We start from the raw sequence: 25,108 nt of genomic DNA on the forward strand, positions 1-25,108 counted from the left end.
AGATGGCAGCGGAGCAAGGGGAGAGACAAGGGTCTGAGAGTGGGTGCTGATCCTCCTCTCTGCACCCCCTGTTGGGGCTGTTGGAGGCTGTGGCCCATGTGAGGTGACAGGGCAGGATGAGCACTCACCACTGTTGGCCCCAGTCACCACTGCCGTCTTCCCGGTCAGGTCTGTGGAGCAGTGCTGGAGGTCCCAGAGATAACACTTATGCCAGATACACACACTTAGTCTAAGCAGGAGGACCACCGTGAGGAGGACGGAGCCGGGACCCCAGACTGGGGTGCTGAGTAGAAACCACAGTGACGTAGCAGAGAATGCTGGCCTGTCAGTGGAAGCCTTGCCCACATAGAGGGTGGGGAGGGAGAAGCCAAAGCTAAATAGGGACTAACCAAGAGGTTGGTGTGGAGCAGACACAAAATTTAAGGAGGGATTCCCTCTTGGATGTGTTGGAGCTCCCCGTTTGAACCTGAGAGTGAGTTCCTCCTTAAATTGTTTTTCCAAGTGACCTGATTGCCTCACTCCAATGCTGGCCCATATCAAAGATCAAGAGAGCCAGGACTGCCCTGAGCCCTGCATCGGCTGATTTGTCTCCACATAAAACTTGGATTCGCTTTCTAAGGTGAACTGACAGAGACCCAGGGACTGGAAATCGAATCCCTCATGCCTTGAATCACTCTGTGCTTAAGCAGGGCCATCCCCTTCCTCCCCTACTGGAATGAGACTCGATGACTTCTCCAAACTGAGGCAGACCCCCACTCAAAACTCTTACATCTGCTCCTTTGTGGACAGACAGATGGCTCTCCAGACTGCCTCTGCTGGGGAGTCACCTTGGCCCTAAAGCAGGGTCTCCTAAGGGTGGTAATGCACTTATTCCCGGGAGTCAGTGTTCTGTCTTCTAGGCCTGCGGGACAACTGCCCCTCTCCAGTTCTGCGAGAACACACACTTGGAAGAAAGTGACAGACACGGGGCCAATTCTTAAAGCAACTCAGGTGTTTATTTCTGGCAGGCAGACAGAAGGCAGGCGGCTTCCCACTGCCTGAGGTTCAGGGCCCAGGATGGGGCGGGTGCTTGGAGGGGAGTGATGATATTTGGGGACCTGAGTTTTCCTTAGCTGTGCCACCATCACCTTGGGATCTGAGGCACCCGTGTGGATGGGACAAGAGGTGTTGTTGCCTTCTTTGTCCTCCTGTTGAGGTTCAGCAGGGCTAAGCAGCTCCTGGGTGGTGGGTTCCACATGCTCACACCAGGAGCCATCTTTGGCGCTTTCGGCAGCAACGTGGGCTTCCTCACCACCTGGGACTTGGCCTTGAGAACTCCAGGCGCAGGGTGAGGCCCCTTCTGAAGATCCTGGCTCTCCTGATCCTTGGGGTCCAGGCCCTGCGGGGGTACACGGGTGCGGCCCACCCAGAGCTCACCCAGCAACTCGGCCTCCCCCTCCCAGCCGCTGGGCCACTTGGTACCGGGCCACAGTTTGGATGTGGGGCTGCGGGCCACGGGGGGATGGGGGGTGGGGTGGGGGCGGGGGCACAGGTGCGTGGCGAGAAAGCAGGGGCCGGGACTGGGGAAGGGCGGCTTCGAACAGAAGCCTGGGGACGGTAGGCCTAGGTTTAAAGTAGGAAATTGGAGACTGGGGCTGGGGCCCAGCTCTCAGATGGGAACCCCAGGCGGGAGAGGGAAGAAAACTGACGGCAAGACGCGGGCACAGGAGACAGAGAAACTAAGGCAGGAGCAGCCCAGAGACGCGCTGAAGAGAACAGAGACGCGGCGGGGGCGGGGGTGGGGGCGGGAGGTGGGAAGGAGCTGGGGCGGGGCTTACTTTGCCTTGGTTCTACTTCCTTTCCACCGAGCAGGGCGCGCGCCGCACGGGCACGGCTCCTCCAGCCCAGGTGTCAATCGGGCAAGGTGAGGGTTCCTCGTCCTCCGCCCACGTGGGGTCCTCTGCTAGGTGGGGTTCTCCCTCATCCCGGGGCACAACTCTCATCTGGACCACATGGAGTATGGTCTCCCGTGCCCTGTTCACTGCGTACGGAATGCACTGCGGAGGCGAGAGAGGGTCTCAGTCCAGCAGGCAGGGGTCAGGGAGAGAGGAGATGGGTCTGGAGGACGCGGATCCAGCCCCACCTGCCGTTCCAGGTAGGATTTGCAGGCGGCATCCATGACACGGTCCACCAGCTCCTCCACGATGTCGCCCACCACCTCCTCACCCTCCTCGCGAGCCCTCAGCTTTGCCACCTCCGCCTCAGTGAGCTCAGGCAAGACTTCTGCCTGCGGTACCGGAACTGCAGGCAACAGCGCCTTTTCCGCTTTGGATCCGGGGTCACTCTGTCGTCGGGGTCGGGCCTGCCTCTCCTGCCTCTGTGGGAAAGGAACAGGCAAATCAGGGCGAGAAACCCAGGAGTGGAGAAGGAGGAAGCTTCCTCAAGTTGTCTAATAGGAAGGAAAAACCTTCTGAAAGGGACAATTTACTACGAGCCTACTATGGGACAGACGCTTTTCGGATGTGTGACCTAGCTAATTTTCCTAACAGCTCACTAAGCCCATTTTACAGACAAAGAAACTGAAATTCGACAGAAGTTAATCTACATTTGCTTGAGATAATCTCTGGGTAAGAGAGAACTACCTAAGCATAAAAGTCATGTAAGAAATAACAAAGAAATGGGTAGAAAAGTGTATTCATACAGGTCAAATATTCCTTTACTTACTTTTTAAAAAATTCCTATTTACAAGCTGGTAATAGTAATTACCATTTACTGCCACTTAAAGCCTATCAGTCACATACACGGATTCAATTGCTACACTTTTTAGAGTATGTACTAAAATACTAGAGTATTTTATCCCCATTTTACAGAATTTTCCCAGGATCAGAGAGCAAGGAAGTAGTGCAGTCGTAATTCATACGCAGGCAGGCCTGACTCCAGAGTTTGACTTTATCCTGCTTCCTAAACAAACAAAAATGTTTCCAACAAATATTGAAAAGGATAAATATCCCCGAAATACATTAAAAATGCACATAAAATTTTTTAAAAATCGTAAGACCCTCAAGAATAATAAGCAAAGGACATATTTCATAAAAGTGGAACTGTGGATGACAACATTAGAAAAGATGCTCAACTTCCAAAAATATCAATTCATTTTATAGATATACCAAAAAGCATATTCTGAAATGAAAATAAAAATATATTCTCTAAAATATTTCCTGTAATGTCATTTATAACAGCAGAATATTGAAAACATAGGTCTAAGAAAAAGAGAACGGATGGCTAATTGTGTGTGACCTATGTGATGGAACATTATCCCATGATTGGAGGTAATCTTCAGGAAGAATTTACAATAGCATAGGAAAATTCTTATGATATGTTAAATGAAACAAACAGGACACAAAATTACATCAGGTATGACCTCAGATATGTAAATCAACAGGTGTTGAAGAAAAGGAAAAGTCCAAAATTGTGGGGCAAAAATAACTAACAGTGGATATGTTTCTTTCCTACACCCCTCTCCAGCTTATAAGGTTTTTACCATGATTTTGTATCCTTTTATAATCAAGAAAAGTCCACTGAGAAGGAAAAAAAAAAAACTAGTCCCAAAAAATCCATTAACGACCCAGTAATTTACTAGCAGATTCTTAGGCGTCTTCTCACTTCCCCACAAGTCTCCCTGAACCTAAGTCCTTCCAAAATTCGCCTCCCAACAAAATCTTCCCAAACCTTTGCCTCCTTACCCCTAACCTTAATGCCTCATATATGGTGTTCCCCCAAAATTCATTCTCCTTCAACTTGTGTTCCCTAAACCTCACGCTGAACTCAAAACTCCTTAAGCCTCACTGCCCCTCTGCTAGTGAGAACAGCGCTGGTGGCAAGCCCAGGGAACGGCCCACAACTCAGTCCAGGCTTGGCCAGAGCAGGGCAGGTAGGTCTGGGAGAGGAGAGTCGGTTAGCCTTCCCCTCCCAGCCTCTCATGTGGCACCCGTGATACGGACTGTGCCTAGAAGTGGCCTGACCGCAGGGGACAGAAGTGTTGTTGCACAAATGCTCTTCAAATCTGTTTCTTAAACTGTCTTGACTTTTAAACAATTTGACTTTCAAGCGTAGCCTCATTGTTATATAGTCCATTTCTTCCTCCTGAAATTCTCAAAATGGCTCATTCATCTAGCAACACCTCTCCCCAGGGCCTGACCAGTTCTGGTTTTTCCATTTAAGTGGGTAACTCAATGTAAGAGACTTATTACACGCTAAGTCACTTCTTGTTCTTGGGCTCTGCACCACCCACTGAAACCCTTTCCCCCAGCTTCCCGGTGTGACCGGGCGTCTGTGTGGGAGCGGCGCAGGTGGAGTTCTCCGCCCCAGCGCACTGACGCGGCTTCCCTGACCATCCCGAGCGCCCGCGTGGTGGGCGGGCGCCGGGTGGCTCCGAGCTGGCCCAGGGATGGGGACGCGGATCTGAGCGGGCTGTCCCCGCTCCGGCGCACCCTCCGCTGAGCTTAGGCTCACCGAGCCTTTGTCCGTCATCGCCACAGCGGCAGCTCAGAACCCGCAGCTCCAGGGCTTCCTACTCCCTCCGCGGCCGCCCTGGCCTAACGGCAGCCCGGGTCTAACGGCCGCCCCGTCTAACGGTAGTCCCCGCAGCCGCGCAGCGCGCCGCACTTCCGGGTTGCTGGCCCCACCCAGCGGCCGTGCGTGCGTGCGTCGTCTCTATGGTAGCGGCGGATCCGGAGAGACAAAGCTCCTAGAGACAGGCAAGCCGATTTGGGGCAGCTGGTATGAAGTCTAGCTGGCCAGGGGTCGTCGGGGAGCCGAGCGGAGGGAGGTAGGGGCTGGGGGCTACCTCGCTTCATCCCACCTTGGCTTGGGCTCTTTGGGCCACTGGGGCCTGTGCCATCGCCGTTCCTCCATCGAGATTCCCCGCATCGCCTGGTGACTCAGCCCTGGGGTTCCCCTAACCTGCTCCATGATACCCTCCCCGCACCACGTGACCCCCATCCCATCATGACCCAGACTCAGGGGTCTCTCCCAGTGCCTCATAACAGCGCCCCCAACCCCCACAGGAATCTCCGCCGTCGCCTATTTCCCGTGAGCCTGGTAATTCGGGCGTCTCTCCCCTGGGATGTTCCGCCGGGAGCGCTCCATTCCCCTTCGAGGCTCGGCGGCCGCCCTGTGCAACCACCTCAGTGTGCTGCAGCGGCCGGTCCGCAACCTCACACATTTTGGCGTAGTCCATGGACCCGGCGCCCAGCTTCTCAGCGCTGCTCCTGAGGGGGTGCCCTTGGCCCAGCGCCAGCTCCACGCAAAGGAGGGCGCTGGCGTGAGCTCCCCACTTATCACCCAGGTGAGCCATGGAGTTGGGAGCGGTGCTGCTGAAACGAGCCCTCACCCAGCCCTTCCTCTCCAAACCCCGAGGAAGAGGCCTTGTCTAGCCGTCTGAATTTCCACACTTAAGAGTCGTCGTGTCCCCTGTTCTGACCACTTCTCCCTGCTCTGACTCACCGCCCTCCAGGTCCACTGGTGTGCCCTCCCTTTCCGAGTATTGCTGGTACTCACTTCACATTGAGGAATACAGGCAAGAAGAGAACCTTCCTGCCCTCCCCAACTAGAGTCTTCTCAACTTCTCCCCAAGGCCCCTAGACCTTTCCCCCATTTCCCTCTAAACATTTCGAAACTTTAAGTGTGCTTAGCCTTGTTGCCCATCTTCTCTCCTTCCTTGTTTTTCAGTTCTCAGGTGCCATCTCCAATACCTGCCCCTTTACTAGCTTCATGTCCTTGGGTAATTTGACTTCTCAGAGCCTCAGTGTCCTCCTCTGTAAAATGGGGATAAAAGTAGTACCTACCTCCCAGGGTGGTTTTGAGGGTTAAATGGGCTAAGGCTAACATGAGTATATGCAGAGTAGTCAGCACAGAGCTCAGCAAAGGTCAGCTGAGTTGTGACCCCATCCTCACCCCTGTCTTCCAGATGTACAAGTGTGATGGCTCTGTCATGGTCTATTGGCATGCACTGGACTCTGGAGGTGCCTCCTGTGGGACTGAGTGGGGGCTGGCGGTCCGGCTGGAGCCTCGGTCTTCTCGCCCCGCTGGCGCCTGCAGTAGGCTTCTGGGGGGCGCGCCGCGGCCTCTGGAACCGGAACCTCCGCAAGCTAGCGCATCCAGGGGCGCCATCGCGGGCTTGCGGCCCATTCTGCGTGGCGGTGCACCGAGCCGCGGGCCCGCGCGCCAGGGCTGCTGCAGCAGGAACCCGGCTAGGGGCTGAGCGCTGCGGCGCCATCTAAAGAGGGCCCGACACCAACACACCCCGGGCGATTCGGAGCACCTCCTCGTTCCTGGGCTCCGGCCAGTCTCCAGCCACATGAGGCTTGGGTGTGTAATAGTAGAGATCTGAGGGAGAACTGGGAGCTGAGGGGCTGTGCCCTCTCGACTGAGGCCTGGGGGCTGGCTCCCAGAGACAACTCCAGAGAAGGGTGAGGACTGGTGGCAGGCGCTACCTCCTCTGCCTGTGGGCTACTCGAGCTCAAGGATGTGATGGAGGATAGGTGGCCCCTCGCCTGGACGTCTCGTTCCTCTGAAAGACCCTGAGGCCCTGTCTCCTGCAACTGCTTCGGGGTGGGTGGGGTTCCCAGGGTGACTCTCAGCTCCTGAGAATGCTCCCAAGATTCCATCCGCTCCTCAGAGTCTGGATCCATCCAAGATCTTCCTAAAGGGAGCTGGTCCGTGCTCCCTTGGTCCTGGGGAAATACACTGGGGTGGAGGTGGGAGGTGAGAAGTGTTACATCAGGAAGGAGACAGAGGAACTAAGGTTGGAGCAGCCCAGAGAGGCCCTGAAGAGAAAAGGACATGGCGGGGGCGGGGGTGGGGGCGGGAGGTGGGAAGGAGCTGGGGGCGGGGCTTGCTTTGCCTTGGCTCTTCTTCCTTTCCACCGAGCAGGGCGCGCACCGCACGGGCACGGCTCCCCGAGCCCAGGTGTCAATCGGGCAAGGTGAGGGTTCCTCGTCCTCCGCCCACGTGGGGTCCTCTGCTAGGTGAGGTTCTCCCTCATCCTGGGGCACTAATCTCATCTGGACCACATGGAGTATGGTCTCCCGTGTCCTGTTCACAGTGTACGGAATGCACTGCGGAGGCGAGAGAGGGTGGCCCCAGTCCAGCAGGCAGGGGTCAGGGAGAGAGGAGATGGGTCTGGAGGACGGGGATCCAGGCCCACCTGCTGTTCCAGGTAGGATTTGTAGGTGGCATCCATCACTGGGTCTATCAGCTCGTCCATGATTTTACCCACCACCTCCTCACCCTCCTCGCGAGCCTTGAGACCCACCCACTGCCTCCGTCTCAGTGAGCCGTCCAGGCACGATGTCCCCCTGCGGCACCAGAACCTTAGGTGACGTCGCCTTTTCCGCCTTGGGTCGCTCTGGAGTCTTGGGCCTGCCTCTCCTGCCTCTGTGGGAAAGGAACAGGCAAATCAGGGCGAGAAACCCAGGAGTGGAGAAGGAGGAAGCTTCCTCAAGTTGTCTAATAGGAAGGAAAAACCTTCTGAAAGGGACAATTTACTACGAGCCTACTATGGGACAGACGCTTCTCGGGTGTGTGACCTAGCTAATAAGATTTTCCTAACAGCTCCTTAAGCCCATTCTACGGACAAAGAAACTGAAACTCGACAGAAGTTTACCTGCATTTGCTTGAGATTACACCCTGAACCCAGGCTATGTATAGCTCTAACCGCAGAGTCCTTGTTATTTGCACTAGTGTAAAGTGTTCAAAACTCTTGAGAGTTCAAAGAACTTGAGAAAGATGAGTCAACAGTGCTGGAATTATTAATGCAGCCACTCTCTGGGCTTTTGCTCAGCTTCCAGATGTGTACAAAGGTGTCTACTCATACCCAGACCTGCAGCTCCCCCGCTTGCTGCGTAAATGACTCGAGGTTTCCCAGGGGAATCACATCCCCCCTCATCACCCTCCTTCCCAGCCCCCCAGAGAGAAAGGGCTCCTTTCTGCCCGCTCTTCTGCCTGACCCTCCCCTCTTCTGGCCATGCCTCTTCCCCCTCCCCCTAGATCTCGCTTTTTCAATAGTCCTTGGATCCCTAGGTGATTCAGGGCTGCTCTGCCTTCTCCCTGTTCCCTTCCACTCCTCAGGGCCCCGTACCTGCACCCTGAGGGGCCCACTTGCAGTAGGCTGAATCATGCAGACAGGCTGAGCCACCAGGTGGCAACACACGCTACCATAAAGGGGCAGCCAGGCGGGGTTCTCCTCTAGGGGAGGAGGAAGGAGACCACCCAACAGCGCCTCTTCTCACCATCCGGCATCCCCCATGTACACACGTACTCACCATGGCTGGCGAGGGTGAGGTCATGGGTGCGGAACCCATCTTGCACCGCTGCCAGGGTGAGGGTGGTATGAGCCAAGAGGTGGTAACGAGGACCTCTGCCAGACAGAGAAGTGGGCAGCAGTCAAGTGAAGGGCGTGGATGGCAGGAGCTTTAAGGGCCTCCATGGCTCAGGCTGCCCTACAGAAAACCAGATTGCTTCCCCCACAGGGGTTGGAACAAACATTTACTGCACCCCTGCTAAGTGCCGGACCCTGTGCTTTAAGTATGTTATCCCACTGTATTCCCACGACAGCCCTGTGAGGTAGCATTCTTTAATGAATAGATGAGGCCGCTTGAGGCTTAATGAGGTTAAGAAATCTGCCCTTAAATGGAGCTTAGGTGATGTGGTTGGAATTTGAATCTGTGTCTATCCAAAACTAGCCTTCTTTTCCTTACCCCGAAGGTTCTCAAAACTGCTCCTCCAAGGCCCAGTGTTTCTACTTGGTGCCTCCAGGTGCCTGCAGGCAACACCACAGGACCCAGGCTACCCTGCTTTGACCAGCAAGCTATCCTGAACTTTTCAGTTCCAGCCAACCTCTGATGGCAAGCCAGATCAGCTACATAATTTGTGGAGCCCAGCACAAAATGAAAACATAGTGTCTATTGTTCTAACATGGTTAGGAATTTCAAGGCAGCAAGAGCAGAGCATTAAGCCAACTGCAGGATCTCACTCAGTGTGAGGCCCTGTGCAACTGCATAGGTCCCACCCTCTGAGGCCAGACCTGATCACAACGTCACAAGACATCCTAGCAGACACCATGTGTAGCAGAGGGACATTCCAGCTGAGCCCTGATACCCAGCATCAGCAGATCACCAGAACACATTGAATGGTTTACTCTGGTAGAATGGGAAGCCCATGGGAGGAGCCCAGGGCAGGTCAGTGATTTGGGAATCTCATCGGTTAAGACCTATGACAAGTGATAATGCTTTTCCACTAAAAGGACAGATCTTTGAAGATGAGGACAGCTTAAAGAATGCAACAGAGAGCTCACAGTGAAAAAAAAATGTGACAATGAATATATGTATGTTCATGTATAACTGAAAAATTGTGCTGTACACTGGAATTTGACACAACATTGTAAAATGACTAACTCAGTAAAAAATGTTTAAAAAAATGCAACAGAGTCAAAACTAACTACAGTCCAGTGTTTGAAGGTGTCATTTGCCCAGACGGTGCTGACCTGGTGAAGGCAGAGGAGGGCAGGAATAGGACCTTTCTTGCCTGCCTTTTCCCTGGGGCAGTCAGTGTGGAGGGACTGAAGATGAAAGGTCTTTGGAGTCACATGGACCTAGGCTTACATCAGGTTTGAGCCCATTCACATTGTGAGAGTTTGGGATGCCTCCCACCTCCTCATCTTTCCATATCCTGCTCCCCCTGCAGCCTTTCCCACCCCAGAAAATGGCAACTTCATCCTTCTAGCTGCTCGAGCCAAATCACCTTTGAATCCACTCTTTCTCTTATCCTCACATCCAGTCCATCAGTGTAATTCTCATATGGCTCCCCCTTCTGAACATATCCAGAATCTGACCTTGCCCAAACAGTTCTGCTGCTCCCACTGTGGACCAAGCCTCCTGTCTCTTGCTAGGATCACTGTAATAGGGACCTATCTGCTCCCCTGCTTTCACCCTTGTCCTTCTACAGACTTCAACTCAGCAACCAAAGTGGTTCTGGTTAACAGGGTCAGATCGTGTCACTCCTTTGCTCAACTCCACTGACTCCCTGAAAGGTGCTGACAAGGCCCTCCACTCCGTTTATTTCTCTCATCCACTACTACCCCCATCTCACTCTGCTCCAGCCACGCTGGCCTTCTCTCTTTCCCTTGACCAAATATACTCCTGCCTCAGGGCCTTTGCACTTGCTATTCCCTTGTCTAGGATGCTTGCTTGTCCTTCAGCTACCTGCATGGCTCATTCCCTCACCTTCTTCCAATCCTTGCTGCAATGTCATCTTCTTAATGAGGCCTTCCCCAACCTGACTTTCTCTGCTTTGTCCTGTCTCCCTTATTTCCCTGTACTGCTTAATTTTTCTCCATAGTACTTACTACTATCCAACAAACTTATATTTTCTTTTTATTATCTCTCTCAACAAAAATGTAAGCTCTTTATAGAGCAGAGTTTTTATCTGCTTGGCCTACTGATTTTTCTCTTGGTGCCTAGAACTAAGGTGGGCACAGAATGGTTAGCCTACAAATATTTGTTGAATGAACAAACCAATGAATGAATAACTGTAACTAATGGTATTAGCATCACCTAATACAGCGAACTTTGGATTTAGTGAAATCTAAAGGAAGTAATAAAGGTACAGTTCCTGGCATGGAACAGAGGCTCATGCACACACGTGTGGGTATTGGCGAGGGGCTGTGAGCAGTGGGGAAACAGCTCATCAGCCTCATCAATGTCTGCCTCTTTGGCCACGTGTTCCTCTCAAGGGCTCTAAAGGAGCCAGGTAAGATGCCACCAGCCTGAGTTTCTGGTCCAGGATTACCATGGCTTCAGCTTTCACTTAGGGAATCTGGGATAGGAATTAATTTGGGCCAAATACATTACTATATCTCTTGAAACTTCTCAATTTTCTAAGCAAAAATAAATACCTGACTTTAAGTCCCTGCAAGCTCTCCCTGCCATCTCTCCCAATAATCTTATAACTCATCATTTAATTCATTGACTCTCAAATTTTTTCTGAATTTGGGAATACTTTTCTTTTCCTTCTTTTTTTTTTAATGATTCCCCCCACCCCTTTTGGACCTCAAGAGCAGGTCCCTTCGTGGCCATTACCATGAGAGATCCGCACCAGGCCCCACTCTTTTTCTGTCTGTCTCTTCCTCTTTATCCTCATCCCTTTGCCAATTCCCCTAACAAACCTTTCTCTTGTATGTTTGCCATTTGTTATTGATCATTTATGGATCCATGTAAAATATACAGGGCTGTTTTGTATATATGTTTTTAGTTTACATAAATGGTATGGTATAAATCTTTTTTAATTTTCTTTCTTTTTTTAAAATCAAAACTCTTTTAAAGTTCTCTCTTTGGGGCCCTCTGCATAGAAGTTTCATTGCTTCTAGTGGCTGTTTTCTAGTATGTCACATTGCTGATAGGAAGTCTGCTGTCAGGTTGATTTTGATTTGTAGAAAACCTTTTCTGTTGTTAAGAAGCTTGGGAGATCTTCTTCTTTATCATCAGCATCCAAAGGATTCAACAAGATGCTTGGGTAGCTACTGTCTCACAACGTGTCCTTCCAGCCATGGGCAACAGGCAGTGGGAGGGGGCACTTTTGGCTGCACTGAGGATGCGGTGTCTGAGAAGCATCCCAGTGGGGACATCTGACAGGAAGTCAGGTAGGAGAAGGTGTCTGAGCTGAATACAGGTTTGGGAGTCACCTGCATCTGGCTTCTACTTTGAAAAAGAAACATACTGAAGATGAGATCAAAGATGGAGGAGAGTTTGTCAGGTGGGGAGGTGAGTGGGCGGAGGGTCTATTATTAGGTGAGCAACTGCTTTCTCCTTTTTATCATAATAAAATATTCCAAACATGAAGAAAGTTATAGATAAATATATGATAAATACCCAAGAACTCACCATCTGACTTTATTGATTGCAGCTTTTGCCATATTTCAGTTTTTGTTTTTTAAGTAAAAGTGCATCACAGACATATATGTAGTCCCTTTGAACCTCTCACCAGTCTCATTCGTGGGAGTTAACTACTATTCTAACCTGGTGTTATCATTTCCAGTCATGGTCTCATACAAATTACTCTATAATTACGTATCCATGAGCAACAGAGAGCATGAAACGTTTTGCAACCTTCTAAGCTTTATGTATGTGGCATCACACGATACTTATCATTCTTCATTTTGCCTCTTTCACTCAGCACTATGTGTGTTAAATACGTAGCTATGGTTTATTAATTTTCATTGCTGTATAGTATTCCCAAGATGAATATACTACCTTTTATTTACCCATTATACTGTTAGGGGACATTTGGATTATGGACATTTGGATTTTTGGTTATTCTGGGGCTAAAAAGGACTGTGGGCTAATGGCCACCTCAGGAGTCTGGAGACTGGCAATCCTTCAAGTCCCTTTGGGGACCAGCATTTATGGAGTGTGTGCTATGTGCTGGGTATGACAAAATTGTAGCAGCAAATCCTCATGGCAACCTGTGAAAAATTATGAATGCTACTTTACAGATAAGGAACACAAGGTTCAGAGAGGGTAGGCCACTTACCAGGTGACACAGGTCACACATAGCAGAAGGGAGGGGCCCCCTCTCCTCCCCCCAGGATCCTCTGGCCTTGACCTCTATTTATTGTTCTCCCTTCCCCAGGGAACTCACAGCCTCAGCCCTGGGGAAGGGGTGCTTCTGGAGCTTTCCTGAGCTGATGCTTTTCTGTTGGCTAGGTGCACACCTGGACCCGGCACTGGGGAGGCCCCTGTCAGTGCTCACTGCCTGGGCAGGCTTAGACCAGTGACAGAACAGGTACATGCACAATGCTGGCTCCTGGCCGGTGTGGGCCGCTGAGAGGACTCAGAATCAGGCAGGTTCTTAGGACGCAGGACGCCTTTTTCTCAATCTCCATAGAGTTCTTCATTCGGTGCCCTGGAGAATTTAAGCCCTCTGTTTCTTCGTTACTTTGTAGAGGTCTGGACTTGATGTCAGGAAACCTATGCTCTGTTATGCCCTTACATCTAACTTGCGCGATGCGAGGCAGAAAGTCACTTAGGCCCCCTCTAAAGTGAGATAGTAGCCTCGGGGGTACTAAGCCCATTCACCGAGGCACCATTTGGCTTTTTAAGTGCTGGCCCATCCTGAGCGCTGTCCTAGGAAGGCCTCGGGAACGCACCGCAATAGGAGAGGTCCCGGGGAGGGAGGGTGGTGCGTGGTACCCAAGGACCCGAAGGAACAGGCGGAAGGAGAGTGTCATTCCTCGCAGCAGGCAGCAGGGGGCGCGCGCAGACCACGTAAAGGGGCTCCTGCGTCTGCCGGCTGCCCGCGCGGCAACCGCTTTTCCAGGGTCTCAGCAGCCTGGGCGAGGGCGCCTGCGGCGACTGTGCGAGGAGGAAGGAGAGAGGCTTCTTACCCGGGAACCTAGGAATTAGGATCAACTTGGTCTACAGACCCCTCAGAAGCTCTGGGAAATTAAGCCGGTGTCGGGAGGCGGGGTGCGGCACTGTGCCCCGAGGGCAGTGGAGGGGTAAGGAAGGGACGCTTTGTCGGGAGTCCTTGGGCTGGTGGGGTCAATGCTTACTAACTGTGGGGGAGGAAAAAGCATCCTTCCTGGGGGGTGGGGTGACTAGAGGATAGGGTCAATTGCAGGAGATTCCCCAAATGTCAAAACAAAAGAGACTACATTTTTCCTCTGGTTCCCTTCCCGACCCTGGGGGGTGGGGGTGGGGTGAGGAAAGCGACCCTCTTCCCACGCAGTCACACCTAGGAGGTAGCAGTGTATCGGTGGGATCCCTGTTCCTGTTCCTGGACCGCAACCCTTGCCAACCTCAAACGTGCTGCCAGCCAAGACCCTTCTGTCCTTACAAGATGAGTCCATAGACCTATATTTCTTTTCTGATTCCTAAACTAATGTATACATTTTGCACAAAAATTAAATAATACCGAAATTACTATTAAGGAAATGAAAGCCCCTAACAAAATAATCACTGTGAGCAGTATTTTTCAGGTTTATTTCTGTTCCATACATACACTAGTTTATTTATTATAATGATTTTTACAAAAATCATTGAATCAAACTATTTTTAACTTGCTTTGTTTCTCACTTTATATTGGATGCTTCACTGTGTCAGTATGAATTTTAATAAATGGTTGTACAGCATGCAGATGGTTGAGCCAACCCACCACTGCTGGGCTTTAAGCTGGTTTTCCCTTTCCCCTCCCGACAAGCATCCGTATAGGTGTGCTCCCTGGAAGTACTTTTGGGGAGAGGTTCTTAAAGGCGCAGCTCCTGGGATAAGAGAGGGGCTCGTCTGAATGCTGGTGTTGCTGCATTGCCCTCCACAGGCTGCATTGTCTGGTCAGTCTTCCACCCACAGTGACGGCACGTGCCTGGTAGGTTTAGCCACAACTTCTCTTGAGGTGAGGGCTTAACCTCCAAGCTCTGGGACCTGGTAGTTGCCTGACCTGATCACTTCTGGAGGTCCCAGTCGCTCACTAAGGAACTTAGGGGCAGAGTGAAAAGGAAGGGACAGGGCATGTTCAGTTCAGAGCTGCCAACAGCAAGAGAAAGGGCTTGATAATGGCTCCAAGAACAGGGGTGGCCACAAAGTGGCCTTACCTCCCAAGGGATGAAGATGGGGTGAAGGATGGAGCAGAGGAGCCAAGTGAAGTGGCTGGCGCTCCCTGGGAGGGAAACTTTGTCACTCCTGAGAGACAAGGGCCCACGTGGGCACAAGTGCTTTTAAAATCCAGCTGTTTGGAAGGCAGGATGGTAATCCTATCCTTGGCCAAACCTCTCAGCTCCAACAGAACATACAGCCTGACTTTGAAGAAGAAGAGAGAAGGCCAGGGCCCACCACAGAGCGATCCTGAGCTGGCATCAGATGCTAAATTGGTTCAAAGAGCCTCTGAGCTGGAGAAGCCCTGGAGGGCTTCCTGGAGGAAGAGGATGGACAGTAGCTGTGCCTTGGTAAGTGGGCAGGATTTGGACCCTCCGAGAAACCTGGGCAAAGGCATGTTTGTAGTAATGAATGTTCAGTCTTCTCAGGGAACAGGAAGGAGCACAGATTGAGGGTGAGTTGTGGAAGGGCAGGAGGACCTCTAGCTGGGGATGTGGCAGAGGCCAGCGTAGGGGAGTTCCTTACAGCGCCGAGGAGAGGAATTTGTTCCAGGGTCCTAGACTGTCCTTCTGGCCTCTGGGTCCTTGGAACCTCTGGCTTAAGACTCTGGACCTGTTTTCCAGGGTTCCTGAAGGCCTATCAAAGGCTCACTTCCCAGAGCAGCTGAGAACTCAGACCTAGGGCAGCAGTCAGCTCGGAGCAGCCCGGTCCCCTGGTCTTGGAAAGGCGTCCCCTGCTGCGCGGGTACCAGCTGCTCCACTGGCATTTCTGTAAGACTGCTAGCTCCCAGGTGTATGGGCACCCGGACGAGGGGCCCACCACTCTCCAGTCTTCACACCTCCACCTCTGCCTCTTTTTCCTTCCCCATGTCCTACCGGCAGCTCTTTCTCCTCCCCCACCAGGCAGATGGGGAAGCAGGGGTGCGGGGAGAAGGGAGGGTTTAAGCCAGTCCTAGGGGGCGAGTCGGGGAGGGTCGAAGGGACTGAAGGAGACCGCGCCCAGGTTTCCTCCATTCGCCACACCCCATTCCCCTTCCTCTGCCCTTCCCTCGTCTTCGACTCCACTCCTGTGCTTTCTCTCCCGTGCCCTCCTTCTTGACCGCATTCTCCCACCAGGATCTTTTGTACCAATCCAGTTTTTATGAGAGTTGGTCTTCCACGTGTAAGCTCATTAAGGAAAGGTTGCAAAATTCGTAACATTGGAAGGAAGAAAACAAAAGTCCATTTCTCCCCCGCCAGGGGCCTGTCTCCTCCTCGGAGTCTCCCCTGCGCCGCGAGCCCAGCGCCCCCGCCTGCTCGCGGGCCCGGCCGAGCGCCCCCGGGGGCGGGCGCCGAGGCCCGGGGCGGGGCTGGGGCCGCGGCCTCCCCCAGCCCGCGAGCCCACGCCGCCGAGTCACAGCCCCGCCTGCGCCACCGCGGGCGGAATCGGGCACCGGGGATTGAGGCGGCCGCCGCGTGTTTGCCCAGCGCCCGCCCCCGCCGCCGCGGGCCCTAATCTCCGATACACTTGCAAGTTGGCTTCCTGCCCCGGGGCCCCCGCTCCCTGAGCAAACAGGGCGGGCGCGGCGCTGCATCCGAAATGTGGCATTTGAGCCGCGCAGCCGAGGAAAGCCGGTGCACGGCCCACCGGCTGTAATTGCCCTTCCCCTGCCCTAATCCTCCGGTGCGGCCCCGCCCGCCGGCTGCGGCCCATTGATTAGCACGGGAGCCGGGATCGGCCCAGCTCCGGGAGGGGCGCCGCAGCCCCCACCGGGGGCCTAGGAGGCAGTCAGGACCCACCCCCCGCCCCCAGCTCCCGTCCCCCGCGCCCCTCTCCAGCCGAGGTCAGTCCGGACTTGGAGAAGAAGCATACCCTTGAAAAGGGCGTAGAGGTTGCCAGGGGAAAATAGGGGTGGAGGGGAGGAGGGAAACACCCCGCAGACATGCCCAGACGCGCTGAGAGAGATGAGACCCCCGGTCACACTGTCCTTAATGTGGGGAGGGAAGGGACGCAGAGCACCCACAGGGGCCTGGCTGGGCTTGACACCCTGAGAGCCCACGGTGGAGCTGGGGATTGAGAGGTCCCTGTGTGCCCCAAACCACCCTCCAGGCCCCATTGCTTCTGCAGTGGCCAGGGCCCACTTGCTGTGGTCTGCCAGAGGGGCCTGGGCCCCACCGCAGCCTCATTCGGTCATTCTTCGCTGAATATGGGATGCAGAGTGCCAAGTGCTCAAAGCTGGGAAATCGGCATGGTCTGTTCTACAAGCGTTAGTGACAGAGGTCAGTGCAGGGGAAGAGGGAAATAGGGAGCCTTTGGGGGCACACCCACTGAGGCCTGAGTGATAGCTTTACAAAGACAAGACTCCATTCCCACCTGACGTGGGTTTTGTTTCTTCCCTCCCACTTCCCAGCCTCCCATCCAGGTCCCCAGTGTGCACCCCTCCCCTTCTCAGAGCAGCCGCCCTAAACCGGGGAGAAAGAGCCTTGGCCTTCTGAGCGGCCTCCCTGGGCCTAGGCCCCCAGTTCAAAGCTTGGCTTCTCTGTGCCGGGCCAGGGCCTGGTGCTGCAGCACTTGGGGTGTGCAGGGAGCAGGGGCCTCCTCTGACACCCTGAGACCCAGGGAAGGAAAGCCAGGGCTGGAGCCAGAGGCTGGGCCAGGGTAAGTGGAGGTCTCCAGAAATGGAGAACAGAAACAGAGATGTAGGAGAGAAATCGGGCTAAGAGGACTTGATGTCAAACTAGAGCAAACTAGAGCCTTATGCCTAGGTGCCTCCCCTTAACACCCTTCAACAGGGCTGCGCTTGAATAGGGTGAGGCTTCACTGGGGGCACAGATTTAAGGAGGCACTCCTTCTCAAGGCTGTACGGGGCAGGAGCACCTGAGAAGGGGCGCCTCCTTGCCGCACCCTGGTCCCAGGCCCGCCCTCACTGCTCTAAGTGAGCTCTGGCTTGTACTAAGGTAGCCCAGTCTCTGATTTGCCTCATAGCCTGACACCACCTTGACAGCGTCCTCACTATTCACCTGCTTGGTTCTGACTGTGTCCCCGCTGGGACAGAAGCTGCAGGCAGGGACCTCATTCCTCCGAGTCACTAGGTAGGCAGTGGGTCCCGAATAAATGATGAATAAATAAATAAATGACAGTTATCTCCCAACCACCTCGCCCCCAAGTCTGAATTCTTCCCTCCAGCCATGGCTGGCTGCAGTGGCCACCCCAGGGTTGCTGGTTTGAACCCCACTTAATCCTCAGGCCCTCTGCCTGAGTGCAAATTTGCACGATTGGCGTGTGTTTGTTCTTACATTCTCTGATACTAAGCCGTGCTTCTCTCTCCAGCCAGACAGTGACTCCCTGAGGGCAGGAAGCAAGCCTGGCCTGGAATTCCTTATCTGCCCTGCAGCACCCAGGCTGAGGTGGCCCTCAATATATGCTCTGTGATGAACACCCACACACCTACGGCCCTAACGTCCATCTGGAGACTTTGGACAAGTCCTCCTCATGCCTTATTTCTGGTTATGGAGCGGTGATCCAGGTCACATGTCCCTGCAGTGACTAAACTGGCCTAAAGCCAGGGTCCTGCATCCCGGAAGCAGTGGAATTTCTTCCTCCTGTTTAGTAAATTACAAAGGTACGATTCCTCTGCCTCCTGCACTTCGGTGTGGGCTGGTGGGGACGTCTCGGCTTTCTCCTATAATACCAGGTGCACGGCCACCAACTCCGATGATTGTAACAGAGCACGTGCAAGCAGGTGGGCGTGTGTATAACATCTGTTGGGGTGTGTGTGTGTGTGTGATGTCGGCTGTGTGTGAATGTGTGTGTGCCCGGGGGAGTGTGTGTGCTGTCAGCAGAGGGTGGATATGGATTCTGTTGGATATGAGCATAGGTTGGTGCGGGGTGTTGGCTGGGTGTGTGCGTCTGCTGAGTGTGGGTGTGTGTATAGTATCTCTTGGGTTGTGTCTGTATGTTTGTAGAGTTTGCTGAGGGTGTGGGTAAGTGGTGTCTGTGGGGTGTGTCTGCAGACTGTGTGCGGTGCTGGCGGGGATGTGCGTGGAATGTCTGCTCTGTGTGCATGACGGCGGGAGTGCCTTAGGCTGTGTTATCATGATACGGCTTTCCAGAAGCCTCTGTATGAAATGCTTGATGACATCCCCTGACCAGTGACTCTGTGCCTGGCCAGAGGCTGCTCCCCTAGGCCTGGGCTGGCTAGGGAGGCGTGCATGGAGGGCCTGGGGCATCCAGTGTCTCAGGAGGTCAGGACGCTGAGCTGTAACTTCTGTGACCAGAGGCATGGAGACCCAGGCAGGGACAGGTGCCAACTGCAGTAAATGGACAGAGGCCCAGGCCTGGAGGCCTCGAATCCTGTGGAGTAGAGATGGCGAGGCCCCACGCACCAGACAGACCCAGGGTGGGGGAGTGGAGTGGACATGTCAAGTCTGGGTCTCAATCCAGGCGACACGTTCAGGCTCAGGACAACGTAGAAGGAGAGGAACCCAGGGAGAAGGCCGAGCTCTGATGCTTCGGGCGGCTGGGGCAGAGAAACGAGTCAGCTCTGAGCACGAGTCCACTCGGTACCCTTCTGGGCAGAGGCAGCTCATGCCAGGACACAGGGCTCAGTGAAGGGAGCAGGAGCCTGAGTCTCAGCCCCACTGCCCACCTAGTCAGTGCCCTTGTACAGTGTACAACCTGCCCAACCGCACTCGGTGACGCCAGACCTTGGCCTAGAAACCTGCAACTTCTGCTGGCTCTGGGGCAGAGAAGAAGAGGATGCCCTCTTCAGGCTTTGGAGGAGAAGGCATCCCCGGGAAGGGGATGGCTCTGGGGCAGGATGGCTGGAGGCCTGCTGGTTAGGCATACTGTCTCCTGGGTCCTGGGCTGGTCTTCACAGTGAAGGCAGAGCAGAAGACGCCAGCCACCCGCAACCTCCCCATTCCCTAGAGTGCCAGCATGGAAATGCTATGATGGGGAAGAGGAGAAAAAAAGTAGAAGGAGGGCTGAGCAAAAAGGCCATTTGGAAAGGAATCTGATACAGGATAGGAGAGACGCTCTGAAACAGTGACACGAGTCACCAAGGTGACCCACTAACTGGGTTGGTAACCTCTGACTTCTAACGTCTGTCCTCAGTTTTGTCATATGATTTAGGGCATTGGACTGAAACAGTTTTCAGGTTCTTTTCCCAGTGACTCTAACCACAGACAGAACTGGCCTGGCCTCGGGCTGACCAGGCCGACGGTTCCTGCTGGCTCCTGCCCTCAGTCACTGGGGAGGCCGGGAGAGTGTGCAGGGCTCAGGGCAGCCCACTCCACACTGGAAACCCAGCCCAGGACCACCTCTTGCTGTCTAGAACCTCGTGCTGGGAAGTGAACAGAGACTTGAAGGGATTGTTGCGAACTTTTAGTGTCAAGGAGAGCTGTGTCTTTCTAACTCAATTCTAGAGACAAATTTGGAGCTCACATCTTTACACTTCCAGGGCTGCCATTCTGGGAAAGTCCAGTCAAACTCCAGAGCTGATGTGAGTAGCCTGTGAGCATTTCTTTGGTCCCTAGGGCCTGCAGGACAGAGAAGGGCAAGGGCAGAGACTTCCGGGCCTTGGGAGGTCAGGAGGATGTGGTGGAGGAGGAGGGAGCCGGCTGCCTCTGCACTGGGGGCCCGGGGGGCGGGGTGGTTGATGAGCAAGACTTCTCACCCCTTCAGTAAAACAAACAAAAAAATTATTTCTCCTATTTCCTTCTCTGAGATTAATGATAAACTGTCTATCCCCTAAAAGAAAATGATAAAGACTCTAATTTTACTTGGAGGCTTAGAAATGCCATTTCTACGCAAAACAGGGAGCCCATAATCAGACTTGAGCGGGGCCAAGCTTTGATAGAAAACGTTTTCCTCTCGCCCCCTATTTCTTCCCCTCCTTTCCTGCAAACAGAGATGCCCGACAGCTAAGAACAATGCTCAATAAAGGGAAATAATATTTTAGTCAAAATAGGCCGAGACTGCTCCCAGCCAACTGTAAATTAGCATTTTGAGGGCAAATATGCAGACAATTTGAGATAATGAAGCCTGATTATTCAATCCAATGAATGTTAACTAGGGAGCAGAGGCTCCACTGCCTTATCTCACTCCCTTCGATTTATTTTTTTAATCGTTTCACATTTGAACTCTTTATTTGTTTCTGTTTTATGTACCCCCTCCCTCCCTCTGTCACACACACACACACACACACACACACACACCTCCCTCTCCACTCCTGCCCAGGCTGCAGAAGAGGACCTGTTGGAGATGGTCCGTCTGTCCACCCAGCCTCTCCGCCCAGCCTTCGGGTTGGCTCAGCAAGCCCCAAGGAGCACCCACTGTGTGCACGGCCTTTTGTGGAGCTGGCGGTGGGTGGGGGGGCCACTGTGCACTAAGCAAGTGACCCAGGCCCTGCTTCTCAGAGCTTCGAGCAGGGCTGGGTACCCGATACGGGAAGGTCACCCACCTTCAGAAAGGAAGATGCCGGGTGCGTGTGAGGTGCCGGCATTGGGGTGCACATAAAATCCAGAACAACAGGAGGAATACCTTTCAAGGCCTCAGGTCACCCTCCCTGAAAGGTCCTTAGGGAGCCCCACCTCCCTCCCCAGGAGTCATGGAAACCTTTCTTAGATTATTAGATCTTCCTTCCAGGCAGGACTAACTACATCATTTGTGAGCCCTGTACAAAGTGACGATGCAGAGCCTCTTGTTAAAACATTATTGAGAATTTCAAGGTGGTGATGGCAGAGTACTAAACCAAGGAGGGGGACCTTCTTCTGAGTATGGGGCCTGGGCAACTGCGCTGGCCCTGGCTCCGGGAGCTCCTGCTGGTGGTAATCCAAGAAGGCTTTCTGGAGGAGGAACAAGGCTATTCTTGAGTGAGGACTGTTGTTCCTGAGACCCTGCGAGGGTCCCAGCTGACTGGGGGTGGGGGAGTCTAGACAGGACCCCCCAGCTCCTGAAGAGCTGCCAGCCTGGCTGTGTTTCCCCTTGGAGTGCCTGTTCTCTGGCCCAGAAGTGATGCTTACTCATTAGTGGAGGGACATCTCCCACCGGGCGAGGGTGCCCCCACGCTCTGGTGCTCACCTGAATCTCAGCTTCCTCCTTTGGCCTTGACCCTGCTCTTTCCCTGCCTGGTGCCTGCCTCCTGGTTCCTGCCTCCTGGTTCCTGCCCCAGTGCCAGGCTCTGCAGCTTCCCCCCACCCCTGTGCTCACCGAGTGCCCCTCGTGGTGTGTGCAGCACAATCTCACCCCTCCCCTGCCCTTCTCCCCTGCGGACCCCCTCCAGCATGCTCAGACCCCTCGGTGCCTCTGCTTGTGCTGGGCTCCCCACCTCTTCCTTCAGCCCCCTTGCCCCTCCCGTCTACTCTATTTCCGTCCCCCTCCTCACACCCAGCCAAAGAGCTTTGGTGTCAAGCAGCCCTGTTCTATGCCCTACTCTGCCCCTTAGCTGTATGTGCTCCTGGGCAGCCTATCAGACCTCTTGGAGCCTCAGTTTCCCTGGGAGTAAATGGGGAGGTACTGTGCCCTGTCTCATGAAGTCAGCAGGAGGATGGAATGAGCTGCTGCAGGGAGCTGGTCCGCGTGCATGTGCGACTGTGTTAGCTGCTGCTCTGGGAGGCCGTGCAGCCAGCCGCCCTCTAGAACTTCCATATCCTCTAGAGTCCCCATCACACCATGCGGCCTGCAGTCATGTACTATTTCCTCCACCTGAGTTTCCCACAAGTGAGGTGGTGAACACTGAGAATAGCTACCTCAAACTCCCACGCCACCCTCCTTTTGGCTGGAGAGGTTGGAAAACTAAAAACTGCATTTCCCAGACTCCCTTGCAGCCGGGGTTGTAGAAATGAATAATAGGATTCCGCCCCTCAGTTACACTCACGATATTCGGAAGGCGGACGTGAGGCCGAGGCTGTTTCCGACTCTGGTTGTTTCTGGGTTGTTTGTTTTCTACAGCAGCTTCCCATGGTTCCTTCTCTACCTTCTGGATGTCATGAGGCAAAGTCAGTGGCGACCATATCAGTAGTGGCTTGCTCCTGGTTTCTGGGTCTCTGTGTTGCCACTACAGTGGTTTTCAGCCCGTGGTTCCAGAAATGATCTCAGGGGTTGTAGTGCTACTGGGATCGGTTTAGAATTTGGAACCCACTATTCTGGCCCTTCCGACAATTTGGGAAACTCCTAATTCTCTGTACTAAATCTCTCCTCGGTTAAAATGCCTAGAGGGGTGTTCTATACAGAACCTCGACAGGCAAGGTGCAAACCAGCCTTCTCTTTGTTCTGCACGCCCACAGGGTGGCACCTTACACAGGTCTCCGCCTCTCAAGAAAGCCTCACCTGCAGACCCAGCGCCACCGGGGAGCCTCGGAGTTGCTGGGCTCATGTGCTGGTCGTCCCCGTTTGTACTTCCATTCATCTGCCCTTTTCCTCCTCTGCCCTACATGCAAGGAGCTGACCCCTGCAAATTATGTTCCCCAGGCTGCCCTGTCCACTGGCTTCCTGCTGGGTTTGACCAACTGTAGGGCACTGGTGGGAGACTGGAGGGCGGGAGGAGGGAGAAGCCCAGACTGTTTCTGATCTTTTCTCTCTGGCTCCAGTGGCATCTATGCTGTGCAGCCAGCCTCTGCCAGGCACCACCCTCCCCCAAATGGCTCCAGCTCCCAGCTGTCGCCCCTCGGGGTTGTAGCTCTGACCCGGCAGTCCCAGCCAGCACCACCCTGTGCCCTGACTGTTGAGCTCTGTTAATCTGTGTGTTGCCTCACCTTCCCGGGTTTCCATCTTTTCCAACACTCCTGTAGCTGGGTTCTCAAATGAAATCCCCTCTGTAGTGAGCGACCTGGTGTGAGTGGGTTTTCCTGACTGTAACAATCTTCCTCATATAAGCCAGTGATGGGGCTGAAGGCTCTGGGCCACAGCTTCCCTCCTCAGGGCCAGTCTGTCTCTGCGGCCTGCCCGCCAGCCTGTCCTGGTCCAGCCTGCAGAAACATCTGGGCAGAGTCCTTCAGGGTCCCCTTCCCCCGCTGGGGAGTGGGGGGCGGGGGAGGAGCTGGGGTGAGTGGCAGCTTTCGCCAACACCTCAGTCTTCTCTTCTCGACATGTTTACTCACAGGCTGTCTGGAAAGTGCGAATCCTCCCTAATGGATGTTTCGCCCAATTAAATAATTAACTCAGAGTGTTGCTAAGCGTCTTCAGCAAAGCCTCTTCCAGTCCTGGAGGCCTCCCCATGCCAGGCTGTGGCTGCTACCAGTGGGGTCCGGCCAGTGCAGAGACCAGAGAGGCTGGTGGGAGGAGCCAGGAGGCTGGCAGGGAGGGAGCCCCAGATGTGTCTGGGCCAGGATGAGGGAGCTGAGTGCTCTGGAGAGAGAAGGGGAAAAGGCATGTCTAGAAAAGGGAGGCTAAGGCTCATAGGAGGGGGCAGCAGACAGTAGGGGTGGGGGCGCTAAGTATATTGTGGTTCATTCACACTGTGGAAAATCACTCAGCCCTTAAAGGAAAGGAGCTCTGTATGGACACGTACGGACAGGAAAAGAGCTCTACGATACTGTAAGTGGAAAAAAATGCCGACAGTCCATACAGTTTAATTTAATGTAAGTAAAAATAACACGCACATGCGCACATATACCTGGGCATCTACGAAAGAGGGGCGAAGGCAGCCCAGCACACTGCCCTCTGTGCCCGGGAGTGGGGTGAGAGGAAGGCGGGGCTCTTATTTCACGCTCTGCGCCCCAGAAACACTTGACTCTTAAAACCAGAAGATGCTCTTATATCACTTCTGTAACTAAAACAGGAAGAATCTAGCGAAGAATACTCTCAGAAAAAAAAAAAAAGAAAGAAATGGCAATGTTTAAAGAAAATGGCACAGAGAAGGATGTAGGAGTTATGATAAATTGAAGGAAATACTTGACTCTTGGGAGTCTAGACTCTTGCTTGAATCAATATTTTGCAGTATTTTGGTCCTAAGTCAGAGTGAGAAATAAGTTTCCAGCAGACCCCAGTACACACATGTATGTATGTTTGAAACAGAAATTCCACAAAATGTTGCCTTTAGCCCATGCCATGCACCCTAGAATTTTTTATTCTTTTCTAATTTTCCCCTTTAGGATATTGGTTGTGATCCTCTAAATAGATTTCATAAATGGGCTCCAAATTGCAGCTTGGAAAACACTGTCTAAACTGGTGGAACGCCTGGGCCCTTTTAGAAAGGTCTTGCCAGTCAAGCCCTAGGGTCCCACCAAGTCAGGAGAGGAAACCTGGGGCCTTCTGATTCAAGTCCCTGAGGGAACAGGAGAGAAGTTGTTTGGGGGCATGACCACCAGGTTGCATTCACTACCAATCCAAGCGCCAGCTCAGAGGTTTGTCTTTTTTTGTTGTTATCATTGAAGTATACAGTCAGTTACAATGTGTCAGTCTCTGGTGTACAGCACAATGTCCTGGTCACACATATACGTACATATATTCATTTTCACACTGTTTTTCATTAATGGTTATTACAAGATATTGAATATAGT

The 25,108-nt window shown here is 53.3% G+C and overlaps 3 protein-coding genes across 7 annotated transcripts in view; 1 reads left to right on the forward strand and 2 right to left on the reverse strand.

Moving 5' to 3' along the window:
- Positions 1-1,255, reverse strand: part of LOC102538218 (retinol dehydrogenase 12-like) — a 305,649-nt gene extending 304,394 nt beyond the window's left edge. Inside the window, 2 exon segments of the mRNA XM_072938383.1 lie at positions 129-373; positions 1,128-1,255. Of these exon segments, the coding sequence (XP_072794484.1) occupies positions 129-373; positions 1,128-1,255 (373 nt within the window).
- Positions 971-4,656, reverse strand: LOC107032938 (uncharacterized protein C2orf81-like). 2 transcript variants are annotated; one of them, XM_072937544.1, is made up of 4 exons: positions 4,492-4,656; positions 2,123-2,347; positions 1,818-2,036; positions 971-1,378 (listed from the first exon to the last, which is right to left on the reverse strand). In XM_072937544.1, exons 1-3 carry the CDS (start codon positions 4,507-4,509, stop codon positions 1,830-1,832), a joined length of 450 nt encoding a protein of 149 aa, XP_072793645.1. In that variant the 5' UTR covers positions 4,510-4,656; the 3' UTR covers positions 971-1,378; positions 1,818-1,829. The 2 variants fall into 2 exon arrangements, with proteins under 2 accessions (XP_072793645.1, XP_072793644.1); XM_072937543.1 differs by having other exon boundaries at positions 2,123-2,356.
- On the forward strand, positions 4,651-9,462 carry LOC102543123 (WD repeat domain 54-like). 4 transcript variants are annotated; one of them, XM_072937542.1, is made up of 4 exons: positions 4,703-4,807; positions 5,046-5,326; positions 5,948-6,077; positions 8,746-9,462. In XM_072937542.1, the coding sequence occupies exons 2-4, from the start codon at positions 5,105-5,107 to the stop codon at positions 8,838-8,840; spliced, it is 447 nt and encodes a 148-aa protein (XP_072793643.1). In that variant the 5' UTR covers positions 4,703-4,807; positions 5,046-5,104; the 3' UTR covers positions 8,841-9,462. The 4 variants fall into 4 exon arrangements, with proteins under 4 accessions (XP_072793641.1, XP_072793642.1, XP_072793643.1 ...); XM_072937540.1 differs by lacking the exon at positions 8,746-9,462 and having other exon boundaries at positions 4,651-4,736; positions 5,948-6,822; XM_072937541.1 differs by lacking the exon at positions 8,746-9,462 and having other exon boundaries at positions 4,701-4,758; positions 5,948-6,822.
- The last annotated feature ends 15,646 nt before the right edge of the window (positions 9,463-25,108 follow it).

Source organism: Vicugna pacos, chromosome 15 (genome assembly GCF_048564905.1).
Source record: "Vicugna pacos chromosome 15, VicPac4, whole genome shotgun sequence".
Classification (NCBI taxonomy): Eukaryota; Metazoa; Chordata; class Mammalia; order Artiodactyla; family Camelidae; genus Vicugna; species Vicugna pacos.